Raw genomic sequence first — 17,699 nt, 5'->3', positions numbered from 1 at the left:
TGGCTATATGAAAGCTAAATGGATAGATCAACCAGAAGTAGGCTACGACTGCATATAGCCTATGTGACCCATATGTGACTCCTGCTGGGTGAATGAGCAGCAATCCGCCCCCCTTTATTTTGGCCACCCACTTAGCGGCTGTCTGCGTTCATCACGCCCCTACCGGCGCTGCCATCGCGCGACCTGTGTCCACCTCGTCGCCTCGACACCTGTGACGCGCTTGGAACGGATCCTCTCTCTCGCATCGCTGGAGACAATCCACTGCACTGACTTTGCCAATTCACAGTTAAACGCGCCGCTTTGAAGTATCTCCCAATGATAAGCTGTGTCTTCATACTGACCGTGCCCATGATGTGCACAGCCGGCGAAACATTAACATTCCAGTGCACCACGAATGCTATAAAAGAGCCGCGATGTGCTGTACAAGTCATAAGTGGCGCTTAATTTAATATGGGCATGTTGTAACGTTAGGCCAGGAGTTAAAATCAGATCAGTCGTCACACTAATATAATAACAGCCATTATCTGTTGTTGAGGACGCTGACTGTGTCAATTAAAGTCAGCGCGGCTGCTATAGGAAACACGTAGAAGATAGTGGTAAGTATGCTACAGTGTACAAGTGTATATCATGTTATGTGGCTCGAGATCATATATTACATAGTAACCCTGTTTGTATTAAATACATTTGGATAATTTTCATAATGAAGCGAGATAATTGTTTCCTCTGAAAAAAATGACGACTAAGAAGAGGACGCCATCTTGTGGGCATGTTCAGGAATTGATCATTAGACATCAGCTCGATTGTATCCAGCGCAGCGGACAGGCCTACATAAAAGAACCGAGAAATAATTGTAGGCCTTCTCCTCACCTTCCTCATGCTAAACACAACACTCACCCCCTTTCTTGTGATAAGTTGACTTTTCCCCTAAATCACATTTTGCAACCGCAACACACGTGAAATAATGTTAGTATTAGAGAGTATCAACTTAAATCAACAACATTAATAACTGAACAGTCTGTATTACTTTTTTCCTTCTACAAAACAGCCCTCCTCTGGTCTAAGTTAGGCTAAGCTCAGTGTCACCAGTTCAGTTGTACCTAAGTGGAGAGTCAGGTTAGTCAGGAGGATGTGTCGGGCATCAGGCACGTTCATTATTGATCACATCATGGACTAGTGTGTCCTTTTTGGATATGGTATTGCCCAGGAGAGATACTGTAGGTCTGGATAATATTACACACACAGTTGTGCGTAATAAATCCCACAGCAGTTAAGGCATTTAGCATCCTGTAGTACTACAATTACACTCTTACTCCTTATCTGACAGGGATTAAATAATTGGTTGTAATCACCATGTGCTGCAGTTCAGTCTTAAAGTAGCCTAACCCACACTGGAGCTCTTTCAGCGTCTGGACTCACAGTATTGTTTAGAGTACACTTAACTACTTCCTTTACATTTATACTGTTGCAATTGCTGTCAACTCACTATTGTTTAGAGTGCACTTAATTTACTACTTCCTTTACATTTATACTGTTGCAATTGCTGTCAACTCTAATGATGTCATTGTTATACTAGGCTACATAGTCACAACTATGTTGCTGATGTTCTGGCAGTAGTGCTGCACTGATACAGTAGGCCTGTCCACTGGAGGAAGAGTGTGTGCACATATCATCATCATCATCATCATCATCATCACCACCATCATCATCATCATCTTCATCATTATTTAACTCACACCCTCTTTTCAAATTGAATGTTTTTATTCAAAACAAGCAAGAACCCACAGACAATACAACAGCACAGTATAAAGCACAATATAGGACTACCGATAAAAATGCTAAACACAATATAACAATATCAAAAAATTACACACATAGGTGTCTAAAGTGGTGTCTAAACAACTTGTCCAATACAATCCAGTACAAAGAATGGCACAATTTTCATTGAATGTGAGACTCTGAAACAGAGTCTGACAGCAGAAACAAGTTCACAACTACTGTATAACTACACATACATGTAGCCTTTTTTTATGAAGATATGAAAAACAGTCATTAAGCCTTTAAACTAATTTATTTTAAATTACTATTCTTTGCAAAAAACATGCTCATGTAACCACTGCAGAGATTCATACGCTAACATAATGATACTAATGCAACTTGTACAATGTATCTCAAAAGTTTGTTTTTCTCAATACGAAACTCAGACTCACTCACACACTAATAGAAAACTTATCGCTGCATTATGCTGTAAGCTTGTATCAAAATGTCTCTTGAGTAAATATATATGAAATGTGACTTTTAATATCATGAGATCTCACACACTTTACATACATTTCAAATACTGAACTGTTAATCAGTCAGTGCTTCAATCAGGGCATCAGTCTCTCGTGGTTTGGACTTCTTGTCAACCCTGCTGTACTGTAGGTTGCAGACTAATCCACAGGTCTGTGAACAGTAGGTGCCATCTCAGTCAACTTTAACTCTTTAACTTTAACATTTATCATTTTTGATTAACATATCAGAGAATCTCACTGTGGAGGAACTACGACTGTAGTTTGAGGTGGGCCAATATTTGTCTTTTAAGAGTGAGAATCAGAAGATGGGCTTTGCTGATCCACTGAGGCGTACTGGGTCTCCTCCTGTGGAGCATCAGACGGAGGCGGCTCAGGGACGTTGGGCTCTGGTCTTGATTTCTTGAACTGGACACTGGCGTACTGGTCATCTTCCTCTTGACTGGGCACTTCCTGCTGTGTTTTGGGCTCAAACTGGACACTGGCACACTGGATGTCTTCCTCTTGACTGGGCACCTGTTGTTTTTTGGGCTTGAATTGGACATTGCCGTACTGAACATCATCTTCATCTTCATGATGAAGACGATCAGTCTGTGCACATCCAGAGGCCATGGGGATTGTGGAGACGTTGCTATAGACAGGATCAGAGGCTCCCTGTGAAAGACCAGACAATAACTAACAACACACACAATGGTTACTCTAACACAGGGGTGCCCACATTTGTTTGGGGGCCTATGAACCGAACTTTGGACATTGATGCCCTAATGCAATTTATTTTTGATCATCTATAAATATATTACATTAGGAGTAATTATGTTATGGCGCTAGATTAAGTTGGGACACGTGTGAAGAGGCAATATTTACCTGTGTGTTGCTGTGAGTGCTCCTTGAGGTTATTGTTGATTGTCTCCTATATTCCAAAACACATAGTCAAAGTTATACAGATAGATAGATAGATAGATAGATAGATAGATAGATAGATATTGACAGATAGATATAGATAGAGATATTATTCTGCAAACAAGTCTGTAATTATTCAAAATAAACTGATATCAAAGTATTTTTCTATGACTTGCCTCCAGTACACAATAACCACCAGCAGGAGAGCTACAGCTGAGATGCCCCCCAAAGCACCAAACAAGACTTCTCTGGGCAAGCCAGAATCTAAAGAGAAACATTTAGAAGAGCATTGTTTTGCTGACAAATGTTCAATGTGATAAGTCTACCTCTTTAAAATAAATCAATAGAGAAATGCAGAGAAGAAGAAAAGGTTTCACACTGTTTCCAAAGTCAACAACACTCTACAGAGACAAACATGGAAAGGAAAGCAAGAAACTGGACCTGGCAATAAGATCCTGACTCCGGTTGAGTTCTTCGAGCCGACCTTATTTTGAGCCTCACAGTGATAAAGTCCATCTACACCAGGGACGAGGTGAAGAGTGAGGTTCAGCATCCTCTCTGTGCCCAGAAGAACTGTCTCATCTCCGGTCTTTCTGTACCAGGTGTAGGTGTGCACTGGTGGGTTGGCATCACTGCTGCAGGTCAGAGTCACTGAACTGCCCTCTTCTATGTCACCCGAGGGGCTGACTGATACAATGATGTTCCTTGGAGCATCTGACAGAAATTTCCACAAATACTTTACTTCATGGCACATTCCATACATTTCTTTGTCTTCTCAGATGCTAGTTACATAAACTAGATGTACCGCAAAGCGGTACAAAGTATGACCACTGCATGGTCAGTCCTGCACATTCTCTCCGCAACGATAAATCACGCTTGTCAATTTGTCTCCATCTCCTACTCTTGAAACTTTTGTGTATGTAAATGAGTGTGTGCATGTGTGCGTTTTGCTTTTGTGTATGTGCTTCTCCATGTGTGAGTTTTCGTTTGTGAGTGTGTGTGTGTGTGTGTGTGTGTGGAGGAAATGGTGTATGTGTGTGTGTGCACGCGTGTCTGCCTGCCTGCATGAACATGTGTTTTATGTGCGCATGTTGGCTTATGAATGTGTGTGGGGTAATGAAGTCCCTGTGTGTGTGTGTGTGTGTGTGTGTGTGTGTGTGTGTGTGTGTGTGTGTGTGTGTGTGTGTGTGTGTGTGTGTGTGTGTTCATGAGTGTGTGTAATATGTGTGCAAGCCTAGTGTACAGACACTAAATGTACACATATTACACGGATCAAAAACTTAAAACAATGGTTCTGTGTCTGCACCACTGTGTTCTGGGAATCATTGACACAAAATTGCTAAAGGACAAAAAAAAATCTTACTAAACCTACAGTATATAACTGCCGCTCTGCATGATAAAGAATGATACAATCTCACATACTTACACGCAACATTGAGAATCAACTCTGTTGAACTGTGAATCTCATGTCCCTTAACAGCACAGGAGTAATTTCCTGCATCTTCAGGCCTGACTGAGTCTATTGCCAGCCTCTTGACTGCTGTGTGTAGATCACTAACAGACTGTGAGTTCCTGTACCAGATGTAGGTGGGGTTGTTACTCAGACTGCAGGTGGTGTTGCAGGTCAGTGTCACATTGTCTCCCTCCTTCACTGTTAGATTATTAACCAGCACTTGCAATCCTAAATGAAATTGCATCGTATGAATGGACAATTTAATGCACATGATTAATTTACATGTCTCTGAACATTTGCATGTCTGTAGTAATGAAAAGTACCTGTAACTGTGAGTTCAACATTTCCACCAGAATACTTTCCTCCCTCTTTGTCAGTTACAAAACTGAAGGTGTATGTTTTTGCATCAGCAAGGGTCAGGTTTCTTATGCTCAGAGTGTGGCTACTGTTGTTATTTTCAGTATAATTCACACGACCCTGATAGTGTACATCTTCTCTCAGATCCTCATTTCCTGTGCCAGATGTGGTAAACCAGAAAGCCTTTGAGACTGTATGATCACAAGGGTATGTGTAATAGCTGTGGAGTTCCACTGAGGAGCCCTTCAATGCACAGATGCTCTGTGGGGTGTAGGTCACACTCCAGCCACTCAGACCTGAAACATGGACACACACAGACAAATAAACACTGTTGAAATCATCCTCCGTGTTTAATTATCCTATACCTACTATTGTCATAACCAGGAACAGACATTATCATACAATTATTTTCAAAATATATACTGCAACTGCAAGTCATTCAAATTACTACTACTAATAATAATGATACATATAAACTTTGCTTCTGCATGTTTTTCTTTCTCAGTGTGTCTGCAGAAATCAAATGCAGTGGCAACAGAACTGAAACAAAAAATTGCAATGTCATCTGTACTCACACAGAGGTGGTGATGGGTGAGCCTCATGTCCTCTTACAGCACAGGAGTAATTGCCATTATCCACTCTGCTAAATGAGGGTATGGGCAGGGTGTTGCTGCTGGTTGTGTGTGAGTTACTCAGAGGCTGTGAGTTCCTGTACCAGATGTGGGTGGGGTTGGTACTCAGACTGCAGGTGGTGTTGCAGGTCAGTGTCACATTGTCTCCCTCCTTCACTGTTAGATTATTAACCAGCACTTGCAATCCTAAATTAAATTGCATCGTATGAATGGACAATTTAATGCACATGATTAATTTACATGTCTCTGAACATTTGCATGTCTGTAGTAATGAAAAGTACCTGTAACTGTGAGTGTAACATTTCCACCAGAATACTTTCCTCCCTCGTTGTCAGTTACAAAACTGAAGGTGTATGTTTTTGCGTCAGCAAGGGTCAGGTTTCTTATGCTCAGAGTGTGGCTATTGTTGTTATTTTCAGTATAATTCACACGACCCTGATAGTGTACATCCTCTCTCAGATCCTCCTTTCCTGTGCCAGATGTGGTAAACCAGAAAGCCTTTGTGACTGTATGATCACAAGGGTATGTGTAATAGCTGTGGAGTTCCACTGAGGAGCCCTTCAATGCACAGATGCTCTGTGGGGTGTAGGTCACACTCCAGCCACTCAGACCTGAAACATGGACACACACAGACAAATAAACACTGTTGAAATCATCCTCCGTGTTTAATTATCCTATACCTACTATTGTCATAACCAGGAACAGACATTATCATACAATTATTTTCAAAATATATACTGCAACTGCAAGTCATTCAAATTACTACTAATAATAATGATACATATAAACTTTGCTTCTGCATGTTTTTCTTTCTCAGTGTGTCTGCAGAAATCAAATGCAGTGGCAACAGAACTGAAACAAAAAATTGCAATGTCATCTGTACTCACACAGAGGTGGTGATGGGTGAGCCTCATGTCCTCTTACAGCACAGGAGTAATTGCCATTATCCACTCTGCTAAATGAGGGTATGGGCAGGGTGCTGCCGCTGGTTGTGTGTGAGTTACTCAGAGGCTGTGAGTTCCTGTACCAGATGTAGGTGGAGTTGGTACTCAGACTGCAGGTGGTGTTGCAGGTCAGTGTCACATTGTCTCCCTCCTTCACTGTTAGATTATTAACCAGCACTTGCAATCCTAAATGAAATTGCATCGTATGAATGGACAATTTAATGCACATGATTAATTTACATGTCTCTGAACATTTGCATGTCTGTAGTAATGAAAAGTACCTGTAACTGTGAGTTCAACATTTCCACCAGAATACTTTCCTCCCTCTTTGTCAGTTACAAAACTGAAGGTGTATGTTTTTGCATCAGTAAGGGTCAGGTTTCTTATGCTCAGAGTGTGGCTATTGTTGTTATTTTCAGTATAATTCACACGACCCTGATAGTGTACATCCTCTCTCAGATCCTCATTTCCTGTGCCAGATGTGGTAAACCAGAAAGCCTTTGAGACTGTATGATCACAAGGGTATGTGTAATAGCTGTGGAGCTCCACTGAGGAGCCCTTCAATGCACAGATGCTCTGTGGGGTGTAGGTCACACTCCAGCCACTCAGACCTGAAACATGGACACACACAGACAAATAAACACCATTGAAATCATCCTCCGTGTTTAATTATCCTATACTGTACCTACTATTGTCATAACCAGGAACAGACATTATCATACAATTATTTTCAAAATATATACTGCAACGGCCCCAGTCGTGGCGCGACTGGCTGGGGCACCTGCACCGCACGCCGGCGACCCGGGTTCGATTCCCGCCCCCAAAAATTAAATAAAAAATATATACTGCAACTGCAAGTCATTCAAATTACTACTAATAATAATAATGATGCATATAAACTTTGCTTCTGCATGTTTTTCTTTCTCAGTGTGTCTGCAGAAATCAAATGCAGTGGCAACAGAACTGAAACAAAAAATTGCAATGTCATCTGTACTCACACAGAGGTGGTGATGGGTGAGCCTCATGTCCTCTTACAGCACAGGAGTAATTGCCATTATCCACTCTGCTAAATGAGGGTATGGACAGGGTGTTGCTGCTGGTTGTGTGTGAGTTACTCAGAGGCTGTGAGTTCCTGTACCAGATGTAGGTGGGGTTGTTACTCAGACTGCAGGTGGTGCTGCAGGTCAGTGTCACTTTGTCTCCCTCCTTCACTGATTCTGGACTCACTGTCACATGTAGATCTGTGTGCAAAAGGACTTAAGTAATTGCTGTCATATAGGAAACTTAAGTCATTACTTAAATGCAACAAACACATCATCAATCATTTTATATTTAAAATGAATTTTCCAGAACACTAACCTGAGAGTGTCAGAGAGACTTCCTCGCCACTCCATTTCCCTATATCAGTTATAAACCTGAAAATGTATTTTTCCTGACTGTCACTCTCTTTTAGACCCTTGATTCGTAGACTACAGTTGCTCACTTTATCCTCAATATATTCCACACGCCCCGTATATCTGGAATCCAGACTCAAGTCGTCTGTTGCTTTTGTCCCAGTCCCCCATTTGATGTACCAGAATGCCTCTATGACTTGACGACCACTTGGATATGAGTAAGTGCAGGGAATGTCCACAAATGACCCCTTTAACCCACAGATGCTGGTAGAGGGATACATCACATTCCAGTCACCCTGACCAAGGACACCTGGTCACATGATAGAAAGAGGTTAAAATTTACTGGACCTTTCACGACTGATGATTTGCCTTAGAGGTCAGATTTGACAGATACAATGGGGTGCATTGGCGGTGCATTGTGGGAAATACACTTTTTAGCTGCTCATAACCTCATACACAGTACCACTGTTGATATATGATCACTTTGAGATTAGTCACACAGAATCAGATGCTGCTTCAACACTTTATGAAGAGAGTTCACTGTCTGAAATCGTTGACATTTTGGCTTTGATGCACATCGTAAAATAACTTAGAGAAGAGAAGGCCGTCAGAGCTCATGCCTAAAATATAAGAATGTACATATGACAGGAGTAGCCTACCTGATAAAAGGCAACAGACTGTAGAGAGGATCACAGGGCCTTTTGTGAATGACATGGCTCCATCAACCATTACAAAGGGACAACCCTGTGGATTCAGTAATGAAAGAGATTTCATATTGATGGAGGCAGGGACTAGTACTTGTGTGGCGCGCCGTGACGAATGAAACGGAGGACAAATGAAACATCGCGATTTTCTCCTAAGCCGTTCAAAATTGAAACGTCAAAATTTGTCACCAAGCACAGCACGCAAGCCTTGCCAGACCAGGGAAAATCGTGTTGATATGTCACGCTGATCTTGAGTTAGACCCACTGATCTATAAAGAATACCTGGATAGCGCATCTAGGCCTACGTCACAATTCTGAAGCGTTCATGGCGGCGGCCTGCCGCGGCCATTATGGGACCACTTGCCATAGGAATGCATAGACAGTAAAAGACAATAAAAGAATGTTGCCGTTCTGCAACAATGGAATTGGAACACCACGCCGTCATTATGGGACCACTCGGGACAGTTCCATTGGCTTCATTGTTGATGGGTCAGCAACAATGAGATAGTCTATCCAGGTATTCAGTGGTTAGACCCGACAAAGCATTTTGACGTGCGCCAAGTACATGTTCTATTAGCCTACGCCGATTTTTTCAAATATCAAGTTGTATTTATGGCGTCATGTAATGCTATCATGTTCAAACAATAGATTAATTGGTAGTGTAACTTATCCTACTGTATGCAATGTCAAAGTTAGTTAGTTTAGGAGAAAAACGGGTTTTGCTGCGAGAAGTCACTGTCGGGACAAATGTAACATGACATCGTCTTCTGGTTGACCTTGTATTTTTAAACAAATATGTTGGGCTGATCAAGTGTTCGTCACTCAACATGACTTAAATCTGTGAAATAATGAAGTTAAATCAGTATAGTAATGATATAGCTATAGATATAGCTATGATGACTCCCACCGACCGCATTAATCCAAATGTGCATTTGAATGCAGCAAATATTATTTGATAATTACATATTGCGAGAATTCTCCTAAAAATTTAACAGCACTTACAAAACATGTCCCTTGACAGGTATATTACATGAAAACTTGAATAATGTTTACAGTTTCCTTAGATTTTATAATGTTTCATTTGTCCTACCCCAGCGTCCCTGCCACTCGGGACATTTGAAACAAATGACCACTTCTGTTCAAACTTAAATTACACCACAATCGTCATACATATCCTACCAAATATCACAAGAGTTTAAGAGACCACACATGTGAGTTGCTGATCACACAAAAAAACGTTTATTTTTGTAACGTCGTCTTTGAAAACAACGTTTAACCGAAAATTGTTTCATCCGTCACGGCGCTCCCCTATTCAGCAGGGAGGGTGTACCATGAACAAGGAAGTCTTACCACACTTTACTTGATAGCCTGGAAAACCAGCGCCAACTGCTGGACGGCAAAATGTTTTGCCTGCATTTGGGTCTGGCCTCGGACCACTGTACATTTTGAAAACACTGCCCTGAATCTGGCAGATGGCAACTAAACCAATCACAACGCAGAGATGTGTTTTGAATCAACGCGGGCGGGACAGAGGGCTCTGGGGCGGGGTTTTGAGGGAGCGTTGGCCTATAGGCACAGACACGGTTTGAAAGACAACGGGTTGTGCTCACCAACAATGTTCCGTTGTATCCATTCATCGGAGCCAGACTAAATTAGACATCCAATCCATTTAGGCTGGTTTATCAGGCTATTTACTTCATATAAATCTGCCTGGAAAATGGGCAGCAAGCAAAGAAGGTAGGTGAAGAACTTGACAATATTCCTTACCGCAGCTTGTAAAATATCAAAGTTATGAACACGGTGACTGAACCCAACATCCGCAGAAACAAACATATTGATGCGACACACTACTTCCCCTTATGTGAAACAGTACGGGCAGAGGAGTGCATTAGCACATTTCAAACACATCAAACTTTTCATATCTTACGAGTCTAATGCTATTTTTCCTGATATTTCAGTCAAATGCAAACAAATGTAAACAAATAAATATCATGGTAATAAAATGTCATACTTTGTTCACCAAAACAGACATACAAATCTTGCTTGATGCTAATATCTGTACCAACAAAAACACCAACATTTTTAAAAGATTTTTTGAAGAATTTTATAAGATTTTTTAGAAGTAGCAGAACACCAGCCATGCATTTCCAACATGCAAACAATTACTGAATGGGCGACTTGTGGTATCTCAACATCATCAACTCTAGTGACAGCAGTGCAGTGAAGTGTAGCAGTGTGGTCAAATGTTCAGGCTGTGTCTGAGTAGGGTGAGACTATTACACCGTCACTATTATGAAATGTTATGTTCTTCTACACACTCTCTCACATACAAACACCTGCAGTTCTATGCTGTACAACAGTTTTAAGCAGGTTGGATAGAACACAGTACACTGAGGATACAAAATGATATGAAGGAGGTAATACGAACACTGTCATTGGTCAGCTCAGCTAAAGTTTAGCCTTGTTCTCTTTCATTGGTCAGCTCAGCTAAAGTTTAGCCTTGTTCTCTTTCATTGGTCAGCTCAGCTAAAGTTTAGCCTTGTTCTCTTTCATTGGTCAGCATTACCATGCACTCATCTGCATGCAAATCAGTTTATATCATTTAAAATATGATATTAAGGGAAGGATAATACTAGCACACTGTTGGATCCAGCTTGCTATCATTAGACTCTTAGTGGAGAACAGACTAAGAACAGGAGAGTCTAGTGAAGCTGTCACCTTCCTATCTTTCAAAACTAGAACGAGGAAAAAATATACTGGTTTCATTTTGTACGTGATGTTGTTATTTTTCCAATAACTATCGTCTAAAGAAGTAAAACATTGCGTTGCATTGTGTGTGTGTGTGTGTGTGTGTGTGTGTGTGCGTGTGTGTGTGTGTGTGTGTGTGTGGTGGGGTAGCCCATGTAGGAGGAGCTGTTAGAACTGATGCAGTCCGTGAGTGACTGTACACGTTGGACCATTCTGCTAGTGTAGCCTTATTTAAAATGAACAGTTCCAAAAATTGTATTTAGCCCGTGCTTCTCTTTTTGTCTTGTCTGGGACACTGAAAGACCGGGGTGCACAAAACCTGGTGGGCATGTAGTACCACAAGGATGACACGGAGCCATTGTTTTTCATTTACACACCCATATTACAGTAACACACATATACATAAACACACACACACTCACACATAAGGACAAATGCACAGACATATGCACACAGAAGACATGCACGCACACAGCACACAGGCATGAACGTACAAACTCACTGTCACGTCCCGGTCTAGGGCTAATGGGACATGAACAAAAAGTCGATGGCAAACGGAGCAACTAAATGAAAAAGTGTTTATTGACAAAAATATAATAATAAGAAAAATATACTGGAACGAAAAAAGTAAGGTAGTCCAAAGAAAAGGCTGCAAAAAGAAGGCCAAGCCGATCCTCAGGCTTTTCCCGACTCTCACTCGGGAGAACAGGCAAGGAGCGGCGGCACAGCAAAAACGCAGGGCGGAGCAGCAGCACGGTGGAACGTGGCAAGGTGGCGGACAAAGAACGTGACTGTCGGAGATCGGAGAATGAAGAACCTAGAACCCTCCTTCTCTGACGTATAGGATCCCACTTTTAAAGGGCGGACGCCCCAATCACGGCGCCCTGGCTACACTCCCACCACCAAAAATCAACATATAATGTGGATTAAATCTAAACTAATGTGAATTCACTGATAAGTGCGTGACAATGTGTCAGCCAAAATGTTATCACATCCCTTCTTATACCTTATCTCCAGGTTGAAGCTCTGCAAGTAGAGTGCCCAACGCATAATGTGCTGATTGGTGTTTTTCATTCTGAAAATCAAAGGGTTATGATCTGTATGTACCACTACAGGTGCAGCGGTACAGCCGATGTAAACCTCAAACTGCTGAAGTGACAACAACAAGGCTAGTGCCTCCTTCTCGATGGTACTATAGTTCAGTTGATGTTTTAAGAACTTTTTAGAGAAATAACAGATAGGGTGATCAAATTCATCTGATCCCTCTTGAAGGAGAACACCACCAGCTCCTGTTCCGCTAGCATCAACTTCAAGCTTGAAAGGCAAGTCAAAGTCAGGAGCTGCAAGCACTGGAGAGCTACACAGCAACGTCTTTGCATTCTGAAAGGCAGCTTGACAATCAACAGACCATACAAACTCAACAGTGTTACGAAGTAAGTTTGTAAGAGGCAACACAACATCAGAAAAATTGCGACAAAAGCTACGATAGTAGCCAGCCATCCCCAAAAACCGGCGCACCTCACGCTTAGTCTTGGGAATGGGAAATTCAACAATGGCCTGGATCTTGGCCTCTACAGGACGGACTTGACCTTGACCTACTTGTTTGCCCAAGTAGGTAACTGTAGCTTTGCCAAACTCGCACTTGGCCAAGTTCAAGGTAAGAGAGGCATCCTGCAGACGGTGAAACACAGTGTGAATAAGCTCAAGGTGACTGGACCAAGTGGACGAATGAAGGACTATATCATCCAGGTACACCTCACAATTCTGGACACCAGCTAAAACTATACACATCAAGCGTTGGAAACTTCCTGGGGCGTTACGGAGCCCAAAAGGCATAACTGAGTACTGCAGGAAGGAGTCAGGGGTAACAAATGCAGAGATTTCTGCAGCACGAGGTGTCACGGGAACCTGCCAGTATCCCTTCAGCAAGTCAAGCTTGGTGACAAAACGCGCTGAGCCGACTCTATCCACGGAGTCCTCCATACGTGGCAGAGGAAAGGAGTCAGGCTTGGTCACTGCATTCACTTTTCTGTAGTCAGTACAGAAGCGGAATGTTACTGAACTTCAGAAGTCATAATGGCTCGCTTTGTCGGATTTACACGATACGCGAGTTGCTTAATAGGGAGGTGGTCACACCCCAGCTGCTCACGCAACAACTTTAACGGACCTCGCACAGTGTGTCCAAAGATCAGTTCAGCGGGACAAAAAACAAGCGACTCTTGAGTCGTTTCACGCACAGCAAACAACAACAATGGTAGACCATCGTCCCACTGTTTTTCAGAGTTGAGACAATAGGTGCGCAACATAGACTTAAGGGTTTGATGGAACCGTTCCAGAGCCCCTTGTGACTCTGGATGGTAAGCACTGGAAGTCACGTGCTTGATGGACAACTCCTGTAACGCTTGCTGGAACAGGCGAGACAGGAAGTTGGACCCCTGATCGGTTTGAACGACTTTTGGCAAGCCAAAGGTGGAGAAGAAACGAATTAGTGCTTTGACAACTGGCACACATTATGGTCAACAGGAACCGATGCCCAGATGTGGACTTAGGCAAAGGCCCAACACAATCCAGTATGATTTGCTCAAATGGTGCACTAATGACTGGAATTGGATGAAGTGGGGCAGGTGGAATACACTGGTTGGGTTTCCCTGCTAGCTGACAACGGTGGCATGATCGACAGTGTCTCACTACGTCAGACTTCAGGCCAGGCCAAAAGAAATAATGCAGGATGCGATGATAACTTTTCTTGACACCCAGATGACCTGCAAGGTCATGGTCATGCCCCAAGGTTAACGCATGCAGTCTAAATTTACCCGGGACAACCACCTGATACACACTATTCCAGCCCAAATCCTCATTCTGTGACGGAACCCACTTTCTCATTAGCAAACCATCTTCCCAATAATATGTTACTGATTTCTTCCCCATTTGACCCTTTTCTATAGCACGGCACTTGGACAAAGACGGGTCTTTTTTCTGTTCACGACAGAGCAGCTCTCTATCAACAGGCAGAGATAAATTTTCAGCACCACTGGAAACGGACAGGGAACGAGGTGACTTTGGGACTTCAGCACCCTCTGAAGTGGACAGCGACCGAGGTGCCGAATCCCCGAGAGAAAACACAATTGGATTGTCAAAGGAAACGACTTCCGGAAACGGAATAACCTTTTCATGGGCAAGTTTGTTTCCAATCAGGAAATGGATATTCTCCATGGGCAACTGAGAACAGACAGCTACTTTGACAAAGCCAGAAATCCAATCACTTTTAACAAAGACAATGTGAATTGGAACCTTTAAAATCCCCATGTCAATTCCCTGCACAAGTACGTCATAACCACAAAAACTTTCATCAGAAAATGACAACGTAGATGCCAGAATGAAACTCTGCGCAGAACCCGTATCTCTTAGCATTTTAACAGTAACGTTATCTTGCTCACGTCCCGTTAACGAGACACTGCCAGAAGAAACAAACGGTTCATAGACTGGGTCAATTTTAGAGTCAGACTCAACTAAAGGACGGACAAAACCGGAACCTTTCGAATATTTTTGCTTCAGAGGGGGCTTCGAATTTTTCATTTTCAAAACAGGACATGCTGCAATGCGATGACCAAACTCGTGGCAATAAAAACATTCCTGTGAATCAACCTTCGGCGGAGGATTATCAGACTTGGAATTTCTCCAACTCGGCTGCGAACTAGGAAACTGAGCTGAGTCACCACGAGAAGAGGAAGATTTAAAAGAGGTTTTGTGCGTTAAAACAAATTCATCTGCACAGACAGCAGCGTGCTCCAATGTTGTAACCTTTTGGTCATTTAAATACATCGCTACAGGGTCTGGAATGCAACGTTTGAACTCTTCTAACAAAATCAATTGTCGAAGATGCTCTCTGGTGAGTGCATGTTGTGAAGTGCACCACCTGTCAAACGCACGCTCTTTCTCTCTGGAAAACTCCACAAACGTGAGCCTGTCGGACTTGCGAAGGCCACGAAATCGCTGACGGTAGGCTTCGGGGACTAGTTCATATGCATTTAAAGTTGCAGTTTTCACAGTTTCATAATCCGAACTTTGTTGCATTGTAAGAGAAGAATACACAGACTGTGCCTTGCCAGTCAAGACAGTTTGCAACAGCAACGTCCAGTCCGCAGGAGGCCATTTCAAAGTTAAAGCAACCCTTTCGAATTGCGAAAAATATTTATCGACTTCTCGTTCGTTGAAAGGTGGAATCATCCTAGTGTTGCGACTAACATCGAAAGGCTGAGCTCGGGGCAATGGCACAGGACGACCAGGAGCAAATGGCAAGACACCATCGGGATTTCTCAAGGGAGCCCGCACTGGAGCATTTGGATCATCAGACGCATCTGATCTCAGGGGAACCGAGAGCAAAGGCATGGTGTTACTATCGCCTGAATCACCACCCATAGTAGCCGACAGTAGCGCAGAAGTACGGACAGGAGAGTGGACAGGAGAATGATCAGGAGACTGAACGGGAGTGTGAGGAACTTGTGTGATGGTAAGTTTTTTAACCTCAAATTCCCACTCAAGCTTTTGCAGTGCAAATTTAAGCTCCTCGCGTTTTTTAAATCAAGCTCAAGCTGAATCTCTAATCTCTTGATTGAAACTTCCTTATCCAACTCTTTTTCCTTGACAACTCGATTTTCTCTCTCAGCACGAATTCGTGCCGCTTCCAATTGCAATTTACGCTCTTCGAAAGAATACTCTCTAATTTTCAATTCTCTGTCAGATACATTGCTAGCTGACGATAGAACAGGAGAAACTGGGCTTTCTCGAACGGGGTCTTGAACAGGCTCTCTAGCAGGCAGAATGTTTTGATCTACCAGACCTAAACCCATAGCTTTGAACAACAACTCTTTACGCTTCTTATCGTCAGAAGTTAACATAATCGAAAAGTGCTCCGCAATTTTTTCTAATTGCTCCTTGGTGCAACGAGACAACAAATCATAGGAAGGTTTTCAATGAATTCTTCCACCACAGACATTGTAAAAAAAATACTCAGACAAATTAGAACTAACGAATTAAATTAATCTACGGAAATCAAATCTAACAAAACTGCAATGGCACCAAATCGGCTGATCTAAAGCCCCTCCAACCCAGAAAAACGAATGCTCAAAACGAGCAGCCAAAAAACTCAAAAAGCCACGCCGTTTTCAAACAATTGCCACCTATAATGCCATGAAAAAAACCCCACCACACGTGCCTTGTAGTTGAACAAAGGCACTTGGTTACGAAGCTGCCACCAAATGCGCAAAATAGAAAAAAACTTACAAAAAAAAATAACTACTCTTTAGTCTGACCATCTACAAGTGCTCAAAAAGTTAACGAAAAGCATCGCTCTAACCACAAACCCAAACTGGGTGAAGCTCTGGCCCCTAATTCCCATAAACTAAACTCAACCTCAAATGTCTTCAAAGCGTACCGATTGGATATCCGCAATGGATCTCCCCCCGGAGTAACTTCAATAACCCACCACCAAATCATAAAATAATCAAAACTCTAACTCACCAGAGCCTCGTCGGTTGCAAGCGCACTTCCTAAAGAAAAAACACGTATTATGGAAAATACAAAAAATGTCGACGGCCGAACTAAAGAGGAATCAAAAAGTCACAAAACGTGTTAAACCGGGAAAGGAAAAATGTTTAGGCCCAATTACTTAAAACTGGGAACAAAAACAAAAACCGGATAGAGCCCCCATTTTGTCACGTCCCGGTCTAGGGCTAATGGGACATGAACAAAAAGTCGACGGCAAACGGAGCAACTAAATTAAAAAGTGTTTATTGACAAAAATATAATAATAAGAAAAATATACTGGAACGAAAAAAGTAAGGTAGTCCAAAGAAAAGGCCGCAAAAAGAAGGCCAAGCCGATCCTCAGGCTTTTCCCGACTCTCACTCGGGAGAACAGGCAAGGAGCGGCGGCACAGCAAAAACGCAGGGCGGAGCAGCAGCACGGTGGAACGTGGCAAGGTGGCGGACAAAGAACGTGACTGTCGGAGATCGGAGAACGAAGAACCTAGAACCCTCCTTCTCTGACATATAGGATCCCACTTTTAAAGGGCGGACGCCCCAATCTCGGCGCCCTGGCAATTAGCTGTTTGCCCACGGGATGGTCTAGAATTAGAGATCACAAGACAGACACAGAAACAAGCAGACCAAAGCAAACACACACAGAAATAAACATATAGGGACGTAACACTCACCCACACACACACACACACACACACACACACACACAGACACATGCACAAGCACACGCACGTGCAGG

General features: G+C 42.7%; 1 protein-coding gene and 1 long non-coding RNA gene across 2 annotated transcripts; both read right to left on the bottom strand.

The window, feature by feature from the left end:
* Positions 1-4,804: 4,804 nt before the first annotated feature.
* Positions 4,805-5,684, bottom strand: LOC134087100 (uncharacterized). Its single transcript, XR_009939803.1, has 3 exons — positions 5,574-5,684; positions 4,965-5,294; positions 4,805-4,869 (listed from the first exon to the last, which is right to left on the bottom strand). It is a non-coding gene; the product is annotated as an uncharacterized LOC134087100 (long non-coding RNA).
* Positions 5,685-5,686: 2 nt separating this feature from the next.
* LOC134077643 (uncharacterized) lies at positions 5,687-13,403 on the bottom strand. The gene is made up of 5 exons (XM_062533347.1): positions 12,905-13,403; positions 6,856-7,185; positions 6,518-6,760; positions 5,970-6,241; positions 5,687-5,740 (listed from the first exon to the last, which is right to left on the bottom strand). Exons 1-5 carry the CDS (start codon positions 13,401-13,403, stop codon positions 5,687-5,689), a joined length of 1,398 nt encoding a protein of 465 aa, XP_062389331.1.
* Between the last annotated feature and the right edge of the window lie 4,296 nt (positions 13,404-17,699).

This window comes from Sardina pilchardus, chromosome 1 (genome assembly GCF_963854185.1).
Source record: "Sardina pilchardus chromosome 1, fSarPil1.1, whole genome shotgun sequence".
Lineage (NCBI taxonomy): Eukaryota > Metazoa > Chordata > Actinopteri > Clupeiformes > Clupeidae > Sardina > Sardina pilchardus.
The sequence above is the reverse complement of the archived record's forward strand: the minus strand, read 5'-3'. Positions and strand labels throughout refer to the sequence as shown.